The following is a 13,365-nucleotide window of genomic DNA, read 5'->3' as shown; positions in this document are numbered from 1 at the left end:
CTATCGCACTGTGGGCCAGATTCACGTGACCGACTTTCCTCTGGACATCTTGTCCAATCAACAAATGCATGTAATCCAACCGCCTGACACAATCACTGCACGATCCCGCTGCCCAAATCCAACATGGCGGACGCCTCGCGACTAAAAGCTACTATCTTCGTGGGTGGCCTCGACAACGCAGTGACGAGCCAGGTCTTGCATGAAGCCTTCATGCCCTTTGGAGACGTCGTCAACGTGACCTTGCCTAAACCGGATTTGCCTTCGTCAGTGGACCCGCACCGTGGATTTGGCTATGTCGAGTTTGAGGAAACTGAAGACGCGGAGGAAGCAATCTACAACATGGACCAGAGCGAACTTTTCGGACGTGTCATCAAAGTAGCGGCAGCTAAGCCTCAGAAAGAGCATAATGAGGGACTCGGAAGCAAGAATGCAATATGGGAAACAGCAAGTGCTTTTATTATTGTTATCTGAAGGTAATGCATCTAACAGAAATGTAGGAGGCTTATGCGGCGAAATACAACGTGAGCGAGGAGGATCGTCAAGTCGCTGAACGTGAAGGCGAGGGCTCAAGCAGCCAGCCTATGGACCCCATGCAAGGACTGGAGGGTTTAGACGAGGCAGGTCCAAAGCCAGAGTAAAGAGCATTGCCATCTATAGTCTGCTCCGCTGCGTGAGATCTAATCCTTCTCCTGGATTTCATGTGCCAAGAGTGAGTTGGGTTGTGGGCTAAAAGGCGACATGCAATCGGGGGCCATCTTAGAAGGCTTGCAGGGAGGATCTAAGTATGGAGGAACCCTCCTTAACTTCCATAATAATACTTAGGAGCAGAATCAACGCATTGGCGAGGAGCTCGGCGTAAAGGAAAAAAAAGGTACGGTTCTGAATTTGAAGTCGGTAAACCGTTCAATTTGTACAAGTTGGCTGCATCGGCTCTAAAATTCCCATTCCCAATCAATTTGCGATATCTCTACTGGCTCCCAGACTGCCTCTTCAATCGCAGGTTCTTGTCCGTGTAGAGTTTCCGGCCCATGGAGTAGATGGCAGCTCCAACAGCGACACTGGGGATTCGTTAGGTGGTGCATATCAAGACGGCGGATGTATTTCTTACGCAAGAACGACGCCTGTCAATCATGTTAGCACAACCTTTCCCGCAACGAAAGAAGTCCAGGACAGCCGGGTACTTACCGAGGGGGATCAACTCAGCGGGGATCTTCTTCAAGGTGCGCAGGCGCTGGGAGACTGTATGGGCTGTATATAGCTTTCTTAGCACAATCCAAATACGGTCGGAGAAGCCTCATATCATGAGGCAATCCAATGGCTGCAACACGTACCGCCGTGCTCTTCTTTCTACGATTTGGTCAGTCTCGTACCACCAAGGACCTCTCACTGGTTGTCCAGCTTACCGGAACCGGTCTCATCATCCGGGGCGACTGCCGCATGTATAGCATGCGCGTAGGCTGCATAGCGAGGACTCGGGTGCGATACATATTGGATTGAGTGGAGAGCGTCTTGGACTGTCTTTGTGCGAGGCAAAGGCGAGGCATGTCACAGGGTTCCACAGTAGGTTGAAGCTACGGAGCCGGCATTTCCCGCGCGACAATTGGACAAAGCGCAATCGAACCATCTTCAACTTCACCTCGCCCACTCCCCCAGCTCTGTCCTCCAATTGCCACCCACCAGCACCATCAACTTCCTCGCCATCCCAGACAAAATGTCCGACGAAGAGACTGAGACCAAGCCCTTCAAGTTCGTCACTGGTATGCACCTCACACACCCTCTGTGAACCTGATAGCACGGCTAACCTCGAGCTTCACAGCCGGTACGCCCAAGCCCTAGATTTCCATACACCATCTCGCCAGTGCCTACGATAGATGCACATTCTTCATGTACCTTGGGAGGATTTACTGACACCCGATTGGCCCAACAGGCTTCGATGCCCGCTTCCCGAACCAGAACCAGACGAAACACTGTTGGCAGAACTATGTCGACTACCACAAGTGCATCCTAGCCAAGGGCGAGGACTTTGCTCCCTGCCGCCAAGTGCGTCCATATCTCGAGACACTGATATGACGGAACATGGAACTGATTTGATGATAAGTTTAAACTGGCCTACCGATCCTTGTGCCCGAACGGATGGACCGAGCGATGGGATGACCAGCGTGGTAAGTAGACATGGCACAGGCTAGATATGAATTTAGCATAGGCTGACTTCACCGCAGAAAAGGGTATTTTCCCATGCAAGCTTGACCAATAGGCAAGAAGCACTGCAGCCATCTGTCTTTTGGTGGACAGCAATTGATACAAGGCATATGTTAGAGTAGAGCACCTGTAACATATCGATATTGGCAATGCAGCTCTGATGCATCCTCCTCTATCCCTCATTCAGCTTGAGGTGACATTATACCTGACCTACCAATAAGTCATTCTTATGGCACAAGACAGACTTTTCATTCATATCTCATAGACCAGCCGGCCATAATAGTTCATCCAGCTAACTGTTCCCCACCCTCATTACAACACCGAATCTCCCAGATGGCCACCAAGGGAATGCAAAACTCCAACCCCCCCAAGAAGGACCAGATATATCGCTAAAGACAGAATGCGTATGAACGCCGCACACCAAGGAATGGCCGGATAGTAACGTCATACATATGCGAATGACTCCACACATGATTACGTGCTGAAATGACCAAGGTGATGCCGACCCAATCATGTATTTTGCAGAATCCAAAGCTTGAAGACGGCAGGTATCATGCATGAAGATATCCAAGATCAACGATAAATGGCAGGTATTATGATGCTCACATTCGCATGTAATTGTAATTGTGCGAACTTGTATACGGCGATGCGGGAGGAGGCGGCAGATGCGGTAGTCGTGCTGGTGACCTATCTTAGCAATGGTTCCACAAGAACCAAAACCAAAGTAAGCATACTGGAAAGAGCTGAAAGCACTAACGCTGGCGGAACCAATTAAACCTAGGTCGTTCACCAGCTCCTGCAGCTTCTAATTGCACACTTCTATCGTAAAGATCCTGCGTGGATCAATAAGCTGAGTCCCGTTTAACAAGGGGGGAAGATCACTTACATCGTCATCTTTCACGATCTGGACATCAAGGAGTAAATTCCGGATACTGTCATTCTTCGGAAGTGTCGGGTAGGGCGTGCCTTGAGCACGTTGCACTCCAACGATGACTTCACCCATAATCTCAAATTTCCGCCAATTGATACGTTCCTTTCCTACAACGCCCCCGGGAGGCGCTTCTCGAGAATCTCGATTTCCAGGGGCGCCTTGGAAAACAGAGATGCCAGGGTGAGGTGAGAAGGCCGGTGCAGGCTTTTTGTCCCCCACGAAAGTCGAATTTCCTTCTGATGCCGATACGAGGTCTCGTCGATGCAACGGAATATAAGGGATTCGATGCAAGGAAGAATTGTCCCAAGCGAGTCGATAGGCGAAATATGACTTTTGCGTACCCATTAGGATCTCTAATTTCATGAAATCCCTGGCCGTCGTTTGAGGTACCAAGTCCCGGGTGGCGATTAGACGGTGTACGGCGGTTCCTTTAATTCCTGCAAGAACGGCGCCAAGTGCGTTGTAATTGTTGAGCTTACGGACGGCACGAGCGACCTGCATCCATTTCTCCAGCATCAACGCTCGATGCTTCGGCTTGTCTCGCAGCAAAATATAGTTGGTGACGAGGTATGCCACATGATTGAAATGGTCGATCATACGGTTGACATTTTCCAAGCTCTTGCACCGTTTTTTTTCCTCTGCATTCATACTCACGTGCCGCACAAGGTCGCGGGGCCGAATTGAAGAAAACATGATCCAATCAACTCGAGTCAACTCTCGAGCAATAGCTTCATCTGATTCGTTCATAAGCTGATGCCATTGGATTTTTGACAAGGGCTTGATAGGGTTCGGCTCAAGTTGTTTTGCCAACTTTTGGTTCATCTCAACCTGATGAAGCAGAGTCTGTGAGGAGCTCCCTGAGCCCGTCGTTGACTGGGTGTTACGCGATGTGTTTGTCGTGACTGTGTTCATGCTTCGAGCAATGGACAAGCGGTCGGCTGATGATACCGAAAGATGGCCAATCGCTCTTGTAAACTCATCGTCTTCCGAGTCTTCGTCCAGAACATTGTGGAAAGTCGGCACTGGCTCGGTTTGATATCTTTGCCGATCATTGCATGCCCAGTCTGTATCATCGTCCTCCTGAACCATTTCGAGATCATGTAAAATCTCCTTCGCGGCTACTGAAAACTCTTTGTTGGTCGCCAGTTCCTGAGCAAACTTCCGAATCGTGCGGTGCGTCGTACGATAGGCAAAGTCACCTGGATAGCAGCTGACCCATTGCTGTAGGACAGCTAGATAGCGGAGCTGCGAAATAATGCGGATCACGTGGGGGTTCTTATCCTTCTTCAATGCCTCGAATCGTTTCAATATTGCTTCAAGTAATTGGCCTGGTGTCGAGAACCTGCGGTATAATGAGAGAAATATTGCAACGAATTTTGAGTCATTCTTTGACATGGGTTGGGCAAGAAGGCGATCTACTAGCTGATCGAAGGAATAACCCTTCTCGTTAGAAGGCTGCTCCGAAACAGTACTCTGCTCGCCATCAGATGGTTGGGCATCGGAATCGTACGAATCATAACCTGGAGATTCGTCGAGATCGAGGAATGTATGCCCCGGCGTTTCGCTGGACTTATACCTATGACCTTTAGCCTCAGATGATCGTGGTCGGTACCTCGACATGGAGAATTCGGAGCTAGCACGCTCATGTTTCCTCGCCGCAAATGGCTCTCTTGGTGTTACATGACGCACGGCAGAAGAATTGGCTCGCCGTCGTGATGATGCTTGCGATCGAGCTGATTAGATAGTCAGCGGAAATGTGAAGGGCAGAATGGGGCAGCGTTTCTCACGTCTTTTCGCCGCAATGACCGCACGAGTCAGCACTGAAAGACATCGTTTGTGTGCTTCTGGTGACGCCTCAGAAGTCTGGAAAGTAATCACATCTCCTAGGAATGATTTTGCCTTCTGTTCGACTACTTGGGGATCGACTTGGCGATGATCTCGATGGGTGTCGCATTTACACGCTACAAGCACAAACGGCAGGGAGGATCTTGATATCGCATCTAGCCAAGCTAGCGTCAGTATCACTGTACTGGGCAGCAAATCGCGGGGGAGTTCCATCCCCAACAAAAGCAGAAATTCACTGACTGAGCATTTCCGGCACCTGCGCCAAGCTCTCATGACTCGTGACATCATAAATAGTGATTACTCCGTCGATTCGAGGCCTTGCCAGGTTATCAATGGTGTCGGGCCAGTTGATGCTATTCCGGCCTCCGATATGCACTTCACTGAAGCACAGTTCCAAGAAGCGAACTATATAGTATCCACCATCAATTGTCATTTTGCGCGTGAATATGGCCGAGGGCGGCGCGTCAGGCAGATTGAGGGCACGTCGAATGAAGGAGGACTTGCCTGTGCCGCGGGCCCCCAGCACGGCAATGTTGATGTCCTGCATTGCGGATGCTAAATCGCTGTTTCCAGACTGGACACGCATACGTCAGCACGCCGAAAGTGTCCAAAGACTAGGGAAAGTGCAAGAAGCAAGACGTACAGCTACGGAAGGCGCCGGCGACTGCGGGCTGGGGAGAGAGTCGGTAGCTCCTGCCTGGCGGTTCTTGATGTGCGTGGGCGAGAGGGGGCCTTCGGTGTCGGACGAGCCGTCAACAGAGCTGGATGAGGCTTCGCCGGCCTCTTTGCTCTGCGCACCCGCCTGGGGGAAGTTATAGCGCTGGAAGAAAGGGTCTCCCGCAATTTCTTCGTCATCATGGTCGTTCTCGGTTCCGTCAACATGGTTCTTCGGGATCATGGGCGCCGAGTATGCACGGCTCTTAAGCCCGGGACGTTGATGGGTCGCACCAGCAGAGTTCTGGGCCGACTCTCTGCGGGGGCTCTGCATCGACTGCGAGCTCTTCGCTTTCTCGTTGCGCTTGGTGCCGTGGTCCTGGGGCGTTGTCCTGGTGCTGGTGCTGCTGCTGCTGCCTAGACCAGCAGAACAGGCCGCTCGCCCACTAGCAGGCATGGTGGCACGTCGGGGAGACAGAAGACAGGCCTTCAGACAACGGCCCGTACGACGTGCTGGTTGCGGTGGTGGGCTTGTGACAGCGAGCCGCTTGTCGCAGTTCCGAGCGGGGCTCTGCTGCCAGACATTGGAAGTCGAGACGTGGGGGGGGGAGAGGAGAGGGCGGACTGGTCGGACAGGAGCAAGGGCGTAGAGGGACCAGGTCGAGGTTTTTAGCTGTGGTGATAGGGCTCGCAGGACCTGAGCATCGACGTGGGGAAAGGTGGTGATTTCGAGAAGAGCGACGACCAACAAGGTTTAGCGATGGCCAGGAAGCTTTGGAAGCCCTCCGCCGCGTGCCCCGGACAGACCCTGTCAGGACATTTCAGTGCCTCTGCATATACGCTGCCCGGGGAGAGCTGCGACCTGCTGCACTGGGCGTCTGGTTTATTCTAATTTGGCATCGCAGCTTGATTATTCACGCCTCTGAATGGCCTGCGCGTCTGCAATTGACCACTGAGCTCTCGGCTCATGCGATGTGCTGGGTTATTGTAAAAAAAAAAGCAACCATTTAGACAATGCAACGACTCGTGTGGGCATGCAAGGCACTCCTGCAGTGCTCAGGAGCAGAATCGATTTCTTCTCTCTTCGGATCTTGAGTGCTGCAAGCTGCTGAAAACCTCGGCACGGCGTGGCATGGCAACATTGTGACATTCGCCGCTCGCATATATCCAGCAGATGTGCCTCAGGCATAGATTTCTCCGAGTGCGCTAGTAAACCACATCCTCGCTGCGAATAGACGCGTGGCCACAATCAAACTGCCAACAGGCTGGGCCATGGCTTGCTCGACGAAACAGAACACAACCAGCCCACCAGCGATGCACTGCTCTGAGGTCCCAGTCACATGTAACTAGCATGCAGCTCGTGCTATCAAGACCGCACTTTGAGTACCACGATTAGATAGCTCAACATGACGCGCACCGCCTCATTTCCCGTCCCGACTCCCGGTCCCGTGAGGCTACTAGCTTGCAAGAGCACAGTTTGGCGATCATTCCCATCTTCGGACCGCATGAGAAAAACCCCACCACGACTTTTGTTGTGAAGACAATCCTCGGGAGGTGAACCGGTTCTTCAAACTCAATTCAAAGCCATGTTCTCTCCTATTGGCTGTTGCCCCCTACCCGCCTCGTGCGCAACAATCCTCCCGCATGACATGACAAACCTATCTCTGCTTCGTGACAGCGCGGGTCGTATCTCAACCACGTCCCCATCCGTCCATCAAACTCTCACAAATCCCCTCTTTCAATCCCCAACATGCATCTACCACGACAGCGATGAACCCTGCCTGTCCACAAGACTGACTTCAACGATCCCTGAAGATTTAGTTGTCGCCAGGCGTCAGATGCGGTAGCATTGGGCGCGGTTCATGCAGCACCGCCAGTGGAGCTACCATTGCAGCAATGTGTCGTGTTTTGGCGAGCGAGCGAACGGCTGCTCCCGTGCGAGAAATCTCCGCGATTGCTGCTAAAAACAGCCCAATACGATCTGAAGATCGTTCGGACACCGTAACTTGGAACAGGACCTGTGGGACCTAGATGATGAATCAGCTTCGGGATATTCCCATGATGCGTTGTTGAGCTGCGGTGCGCTGCGGTATTTCAATCGAATGGCAATGTCCGTGCTAGTAGTACTCATCTTCAGAATGTCGAGACTGTCGTGCAATCGAATATACGAGTTTGAGTTCGTGAAGAGTCCGGTCGGGGCTCATGGTGCCAACATACGAGCCTCATGCGAATCTCCGCAAGGATATGTACGTTCACGATAGGGCTGTGACTTCGAGTCCGCGACCTCCATCGTGACTGCGACGGTCGACTGCAATACTACCTCTAAACACGATGTCGTGCGAACGCCCTCGAAATTGAGAATTAGATAAAGGTCCAAACGGTAAATTTCCGTGTCGGCAGGATTTGTTTCGAAGAGAGGCCGTATTGGGAATGTTGAAGATTTCTTTGTCACGATAGAACCAACTACAGATCTAATCAGGCGAAAAGATGGAACGAAATCGAAATCCAATTACCTCCAATATGAGCATGGAATTAGGCCCACGGAGCCAAAATTCCCTTAACGCCGTATTCTAAAACCCCTGGCCCCCTAGACTCCCAGCATTCCACAACAGCCCCTTTTCTTTTTTTCTTTGGCCATGGTCTTGCTCTTCTCTTCTTCCATCTCGTTAGCTCTCCTCACCATTTCTCTAACTCTTTCACGTTCTTTCTTCTCAAAGTCAGATTTCTCCCTTTCTGCCTTCCACCTCAGCAACTTCTCCCTTTCTCGCAGCAATCTCACATTCTCGGGAGTCAAGCCTTCCACGCATTTACCACCGCCTTCGACCACATCGACAACACTGACATTGTACCTTCTACTCTGTTCAGTAGCGTAGCTGCGCTGTGATATTCTCGACCCTGCCAGTGATCTTTTACTGTCCTGAATCCTCGAAATACTCATTGCTCGCTCAGAAGTCAGAGTTTCTCCCTTAAAGTTCTCGCACAATTTTCTTTCTTGTACAGCTAGGAATGGGACACTTTCAGGGGTTACGTGAGCTTCGGGTGGTGCTGGAACAGTGGGGGCGGCCAGGGCATCAAGATACTCCTTAGTGGCCCCCCTATGATGACGACTATATTTGGAAGGACTGAAGGAAAATGCGGTGCCCGACAATCTCCGAGATTGTCTTGAGTGCAGAGACCCATTAGACTTCGAAGATTTCATCGAGGTGGTTGAATGTACTGAGGAGTTGCGAGGAGCAGGATGGTGAGGCAGTTGCTGTAAACGTGACCTCCTATCAGCAGATAGTACTTGGGAGGGGGGGCTTGGAAAGGGATATTGAGTCGGCGATTGGGGATTAGACAACGAAAGCGAAGTTGGTGGCCCTAGGAGGGGAGGTATTGAACGGTTTTGGGATCCTAACTGAGATCTTTTTGGGTCGGGATTGGATATAGATCGTGAGGAACGATTTAAAACCATCTGTGAATTGCTAGTCCCCTTGTTGAACGCCATACTGCTTGTGCTGGCCCTTTTGAGTAGTTGGGCGTTGACATCATAACTTCTTCTCTGCTCAGGACCATATACATGACATCGACTAGTCTTCCTATGTAGCAAGCCAGGTGTACCGTAACTGTTCATGGTCCGGCTATTTTGTAAAAGTAGTTGCTGATTCGTGTGACCTTTAAGGCGTACTGTATTTGGTTTCGGCAAGTACGGAAATGGGGAGAGGGACGGGAGTGTGGACGAGCTATCCATGGCAATTGTACGTCTCTCACGATTTCGACGAGCCTTTGCTTCAAGCATTGATTGCTCCTGCAAAATCCTTTCTCTGTGGTGTTTGGAATTGAAGCCTTCCGCAAGTTCTGCTGACTCGCCCTGGGGCGGTAGATCACGAACCGGTTGTTTTCCTTTAGAAGGTGGTTGGTTACCTTTCTTAATGTCTCGATTCATCGAAAGGTGTCGGCCTATGAAAGGCCCAGAGTGTCTCCAATCTTCCCTGGAAGTTTCTTGGTGCCCCATCACATCGAGGTTTGACCCTGACTGGGACTTTACTTTTCGATCTCTGGATGAATTGTGGCGTAGCGAAAAATCTAAAGAAAGTCGATTTGGGTTAGTTTTACCCGCGCTACTATCTTGCCCGTTCCCGGACTCCTGGCCCACGGTGAGCGAGCGTCGAATAGGTGGGGTGTCTACAGTAGCGATCAATATGGAAGGGTTTGCCCTAGGATGTTGTCTGGTCCCTAAACTCTGTGGACGGGGCTTCTTTTGACTCCCAGATGCTTGATCAATTGATTGAGCGGTAGCCGGTACCACCCCTGGGCTGCCACTTTCGATACTAGAGAAGGCATCAGGGTTGTTGTTTGTCACTGTGGGAGGCATGCCCGTCCATTCAGGAGATGTGGGACTTAGGGGCGACAGCTCGGCCACGGTTTGGAGCGTCCGTCGGCGTTCATGCCTCACTTGACAGCACGTTAGATTTGATGGATTCTAATAGTTTCTGGGCCGAACATTATGCCTTTTCAGGGGTATTTTGAGGATTGAAGAACTACGAGCGAAGACAATGGGTAATTGAAGAGAAGGAAGAAGGGGGGGGTGCCAGGACATACCGGGTTCTGGATTGCTGCCTTCTTTCAAAATTCGGGTTCTTTCAATTCCCGTCGACAGATTATGGAGTGAATCAACTCCGACTCTTCTGGGTGAAGGCATGTTTAAATTCGACGATGATACCTTGACGTTGGTTTTCACACAACTGTCCTCGCATGCTCTCTCACCGCTTTGTGCCCTACTACGAACTGCAAAGCGTGTAACCACCTCTAGCGTTTCAAGGGGATCTAAAGACACGTAGAGTGGGGGCGGGTTGAGGTCTCTGCTGAATTCTGGCGCTGGCGAAGATTGAGTGTACTCCCGGTCATTATCGTCTTGATGATGTTGGCAACGAAGAGCGAGAGTGGCCGAGGGAAGCTGATGCTTACCTAGCAATAGAAACTAAGGTTAGGAAAAAAGGGCGCGAGCCTTTCAGAGGAATAGTCTCTATGGCAGCCATTTCCAGCTGGAGTTCCAGCCTTCGGCAAAGATCGTTCGGGGTCGAAAAGTTGATCGGGTAAATGGACCTCGTCATTGGGTACTGAGAACAATCTCGGAGAAAGAGACGGGGCTAGGTTCCAGAAAGCGTGTTTTAGTAGACGGCGGACGGCAGGGCGGCGTGAACGATTGCGAATGCATGTGAGATACTTACACGGGAAACTGCATGTTCCCTCATAGTCTCGTCCAATTAGGAGCGACCTTTCATCACAAGACAACAATCAAGGTCGGCGATCCGGGTCCCCTCAAACTTAAGCTTCATTCACATGAGATACGCAAAACGAAACAACAATAAGGCGAGGCCTACTAACAAGGGTGCACAGCTTTGTCCAGCGTTATCGCCTACTGCTGTCGAACCTTCATGCCTTCTTCCACAACCACATCCTTGGGAGGCTCAATGCTCTATGCAAACTACGGTTGTGGAATGCCGTCCATGGGTCATGAGCGGGACGACGATTGGGGGAGCAAACCGCCAACGGTGGATGGATGTTGTGATCTGGATCGACGACATGTGGCTGAATCTCATTTCCACATTCACTAATCGAGCCAAGACCTCAGGGGTACCAGCGTAGAGATGTACCAATGCCGGTCTCCTCAACACCAAGCCAATCCCAGAATTATCCCACCCCGCTCATCATCATACTTCCCATAGCCCACTGAAAAGTTGATTGCCTAGGAGAACCGCCTAGTCCCGTAGTAGCGCCTCCAACTGATATGGTTCGTGCCGTGCAAGTTCCTTAAGCAGGCATTGTCCACACGTCATGTCCTAAACAAATATCAAACCTTCTCCTCCATGGCTTTGGTTATGTTTTCTGAATACTATGGAAACGCCTCTCAGTAGCCTGTACGATCGTTGCTTTGTGAGCCATGAACTGCAGCTTAAAAATAACAAGCTTCGGAATCAAAGAATTATATTCTCTACTGATTCACATAACAGGCTTCTGCACTTACATAGGACCAATGACTATTTCTTTGAACATCCACGAAGCGAAATTACAAACTCAGTAATGCCACCCTGCGTACACCCAATCGCTTCCAGACTCTCCCGGTACGAAAGATCTTGGATCCCAGTTTATGTCTTAAGCTGTGCTGGAGGCCTTTTCCCATGAGGGATACGGCGAACGATAATCTAAAGAAGAACCTCGCAACGTGGGCTTGGAGGTAATTCCAGCTTCAATTAGTCGTGTGCTCTGACAAACAGGACGTTCAACCTACGCATCAGGAGCCATTCACCACGCTTTCTTCGCTGTGCTTCTGCTGGCTATTGTCGTTTGCAGTGACGAGGCATATCAGTTATCATGGTTTAGCAAGAACCTTCACACATTCCAGTGTCATCTGTACGAGTAAGCATACATTGACACTTCACTATCTTTCTCTTAAAATACTTCAATATTCACGCTCTCAGGAAGGTATAAACTCTCTTGCTTTCACAGTCTCCCTGCCATTACCCTGCTCTTGAGATGGCCCCACGAGTGCTTTTTTCAGAGGCTAAACTCCGCTTTCAAAAGGGACGGAAAAGGCTTGAGCCTGCACTCAAGCAGAATAGCATTCGTTATTTGTTACTAGAAGGCTTAGTGGAAGAAAGAGTGCGCAAGGAAGAGCGGGGATGATCTCGAACGTGGGCACCAAAATAATGATGACATTACCAGCGATCCAAATGTGCAGGCAAATGAGAGGCCCGAATGTATGATGACCAGTAGCGCGGGTCCAGCTCCTAGAGATGCTTTTGCCGGGAAAAATGCAGACAACCAGGAAGGGGAACAACAGCGCCACAGACATCGTAAACGAAAGCGTACTCAACCACTTGGAATTCCACCAACGTATAAACCGAAGCTCGGCTTGACTCGAGGTGTAGGAATCTATGTGAAGAAATGCGTCAAATATGAGGCGGAAGGCCTTGCAAAAGTACGCGGCGAAAAGAACGACGAGCGCATTGCAACACGGGGAAGAAGGCTGAATTCAACGCTACCTCTCATAAAGAAGGAGGGGAAGGTCAAAGTCCTAGCCGGGCTGGGAATGGTGAAGAACCCGTACTTGCCTACGTGCCCACCGCCCATAGTCAAGCTGTGGAGGAGAAAGACGAGAGGCCAAAAAATACCCGCAACAGCAGGTACGTGTACCCAGCTGATACCCCAGTTGACGAACCTAATGCCGGACGCATGCCTTCGAACGGTGAAGCCAAGTCCCGCTCTTCCGATGTCATTCCAAAGTTGACAATGTCTGATCACCCTTCAACTCGCAGAAGCTCCGTAGCCTGTCGATTGATGGGGATTTTGAATGCATCGCTCACATCTGTAGCAAATCAATAAAGAGTTTCTCTTGTTTCTCCTTCCTCATGTCTAGTAAAAGTTCGCAGTGATCTTAATAATGCTAATAGGAGTACTAACGGCGTCTAGAGATCAGCGACTTAGAACTGGGCTAGCCTCGCCAGTGAAGTTTAGCAAAACCATAATTAGAGAGGATAACCTTCACCTCGGAGGCGGCCTCGAAGATGCAGAGGCTCGCCTAAAGAGCATCAACGAATGTGGGACGCAAAAGGAGATCTGATTCTTGGGGTCACAATATGGCTTGCAAGTTAGCGCACGAGGCCCCTTTTTTGCGCTGCCAGCCTGTAAATCCTCTTGATACTACAATTTCATTTACTCTCTCTGTGTGTGTTTCATTATTATCTCGATGTCCT

The 13,365-nt window shown here is 50.6% G+C and overlaps 6 protein-coding genes across 6 annotated transcripts; 3 read left to right on the top strand and 3 right to left on the bottom strand.

Moving 5' to 3' along the window:
* The first annotated feature begins 2 nt into the window (after nucleotides 1-2).
* BDR25DRAFT_31094 (putative peptidyl prolyl cis-trans isomerase cyclophilin) lies at nucleotides 3-884 on the top strand. The gene is made up of 2 exons (XM_033691195.1): nucleotides 3-444; nucleotides 498-884. Exons 1-2 carry the CDS (start codon nucleotides 124-126, stop codon nucleotides 636-638), a joined length of 462 nt encoding a protein of 153 aa, XP_033547435.1. The 5' UTR covers nucleotides 3-123; the 3' UTR covers nucleotides 639-884.
* An 83-nt stretch (nucleotides 885-967) lies between these two features.
* BDR25DRAFT_225324 (uncharacterized protein) lies at nucleotides 968-1,544 on the bottom strand (the record flags this gene model as incomplete). The annotated part of the gene is made up of 4 exons (XM_033685177.1): nucleotides 968-1,058; nucleotides 1,182-1,248; nucleotides 1,332-1,347; nucleotides 1,404-1,544. 4 exons carry the CDS (start codon nucleotides 1,542-1,544, stop codon nucleotides 968-970), a joined length of 315 nt encoding a protein of 104 aa, XP_033547434.1.
* A 167-nt stretch (nucleotides 1,545-1,711) lies between these two features.
* Nucleotides 1,712-2,254, top strand: BDR25DRAFT_325418 (cytochrome c oxidase, subunit VIb; the record flags this gene model as incomplete). The annotated part of the gene is made up of 4 exons (XM_033692216.1): nucleotides 1,712-1,757; nucleotides 1,928-2,040; nucleotides 2,099-2,162; nucleotides 2,220-2,254. 4 exons carry the CDS (start codon nucleotides 1,712-1,714, stop codon nucleotides 2,252-2,254), a joined length of 258 nt encoding a protein of 85 aa, XP_033547433.1.
* Nucleotides 2,255-2,951: 697 nt separating this feature from the next.
* Nucleotides 2,952-6,086, bottom strand: BDR25DRAFT_225188 (ras GEF; the record flags this gene model as incomplete). Its single annotated transcript, XM_033685170.1, has 5 exons — nucleotides 2,952-3,032; nucleotides 3,086-4,863; nucleotides 4,918-5,130; nucleotides 5,216-5,549; nucleotides 5,619-6,086. The coding sequence occupies 5 exons, from the start codon at nucleotides 6,084-6,086 to the stop codon at nucleotides 2,952-2,954; spliced, it is 2,874 nt and encodes a 957-aa protein (XP_033547432.1).
* A 2,130-nt stretch (nucleotides 6,087-8,216) lies between these two features.
* Nucleotides 8,217-10,310, bottom strand: BDR25DRAFT_368998 (uncharacterized protein; the record flags this gene model as incomplete). Its single annotated transcript, XM_033697082.1, has 2 exons — nucleotides 8,217-10,063; nucleotides 10,211-10,310. The coding sequence occupies 2 exons, from the start codon at nucleotides 10,308-10,310 to the stop codon at nucleotides 8,217-8,219; spliced, it is 1,947 nt and encodes a 648-aa protein (XP_033547431.1).
* A 1,335-nt stretch (nucleotides 10,311-11,645) lies between these two features.
* Nucleotides 11,646-13,232, top strand: BDR25DRAFT_355079 (uncharacterized protein; the record flags this gene model as incomplete). Its single annotated transcript, XM_033695404.1, has 10 exons — nucleotides 11,646-11,689; nucleotides 11,725-11,733; nucleotides 11,796-11,834; nucleotides 11,887-11,961; nucleotides 12,015-12,117; nucleotides 12,146-12,243; nucleotides 12,281-12,715; nucleotides 12,745-12,903; nucleotides 12,939-13,040; nucleotides 13,082-13,232. 10 exons carry the CDS (start codon nucleotides 11,646-11,648, stop codon nucleotides 13,230-13,232), a joined length of 1,215 nt encoding a protein of 404 aa, XP_033547430.1.
* Between the last annotated feature and the right edge of the window lie 133 nt (nucleotides 13,233-13,365).

This window comes from Lindgomyces ingoldianus (assembly GCF_010093535.1).
Source record: "Lindgomyces ingoldianus strain ATCC 200398 unplaced genomic scaffold BDR25scaffold_16, whole genome shotgun sequence".
In the NCBI taxonomy this organism is placed as follows: Eukaryota; Fungi; Ascomycota; class Dothideomycetes; order Pleosporales; family Lindgomycetaceae; genus Lindgomyces; species Lindgomyces ingoldianus.
This window is presented reverse-complemented; position numbering and strand designations above follow the sequence as displayed.

Coding starts and splice junctions, on each gene's coding strand:
- BDR25DRAFT_31094 (XM_033691195.1), top strand. CDS start 124: ATGGCGGACGCCTCGCGACTAAAAGCTACTATCTTCGTGGGTGGCCTC. Junction 445..497: donor AGAATGCAATATGGGAAACA/GCAAGTGCTTTT, acceptor ACAGAAATGTAG/GAGGCTTATGCGGCGAAATA.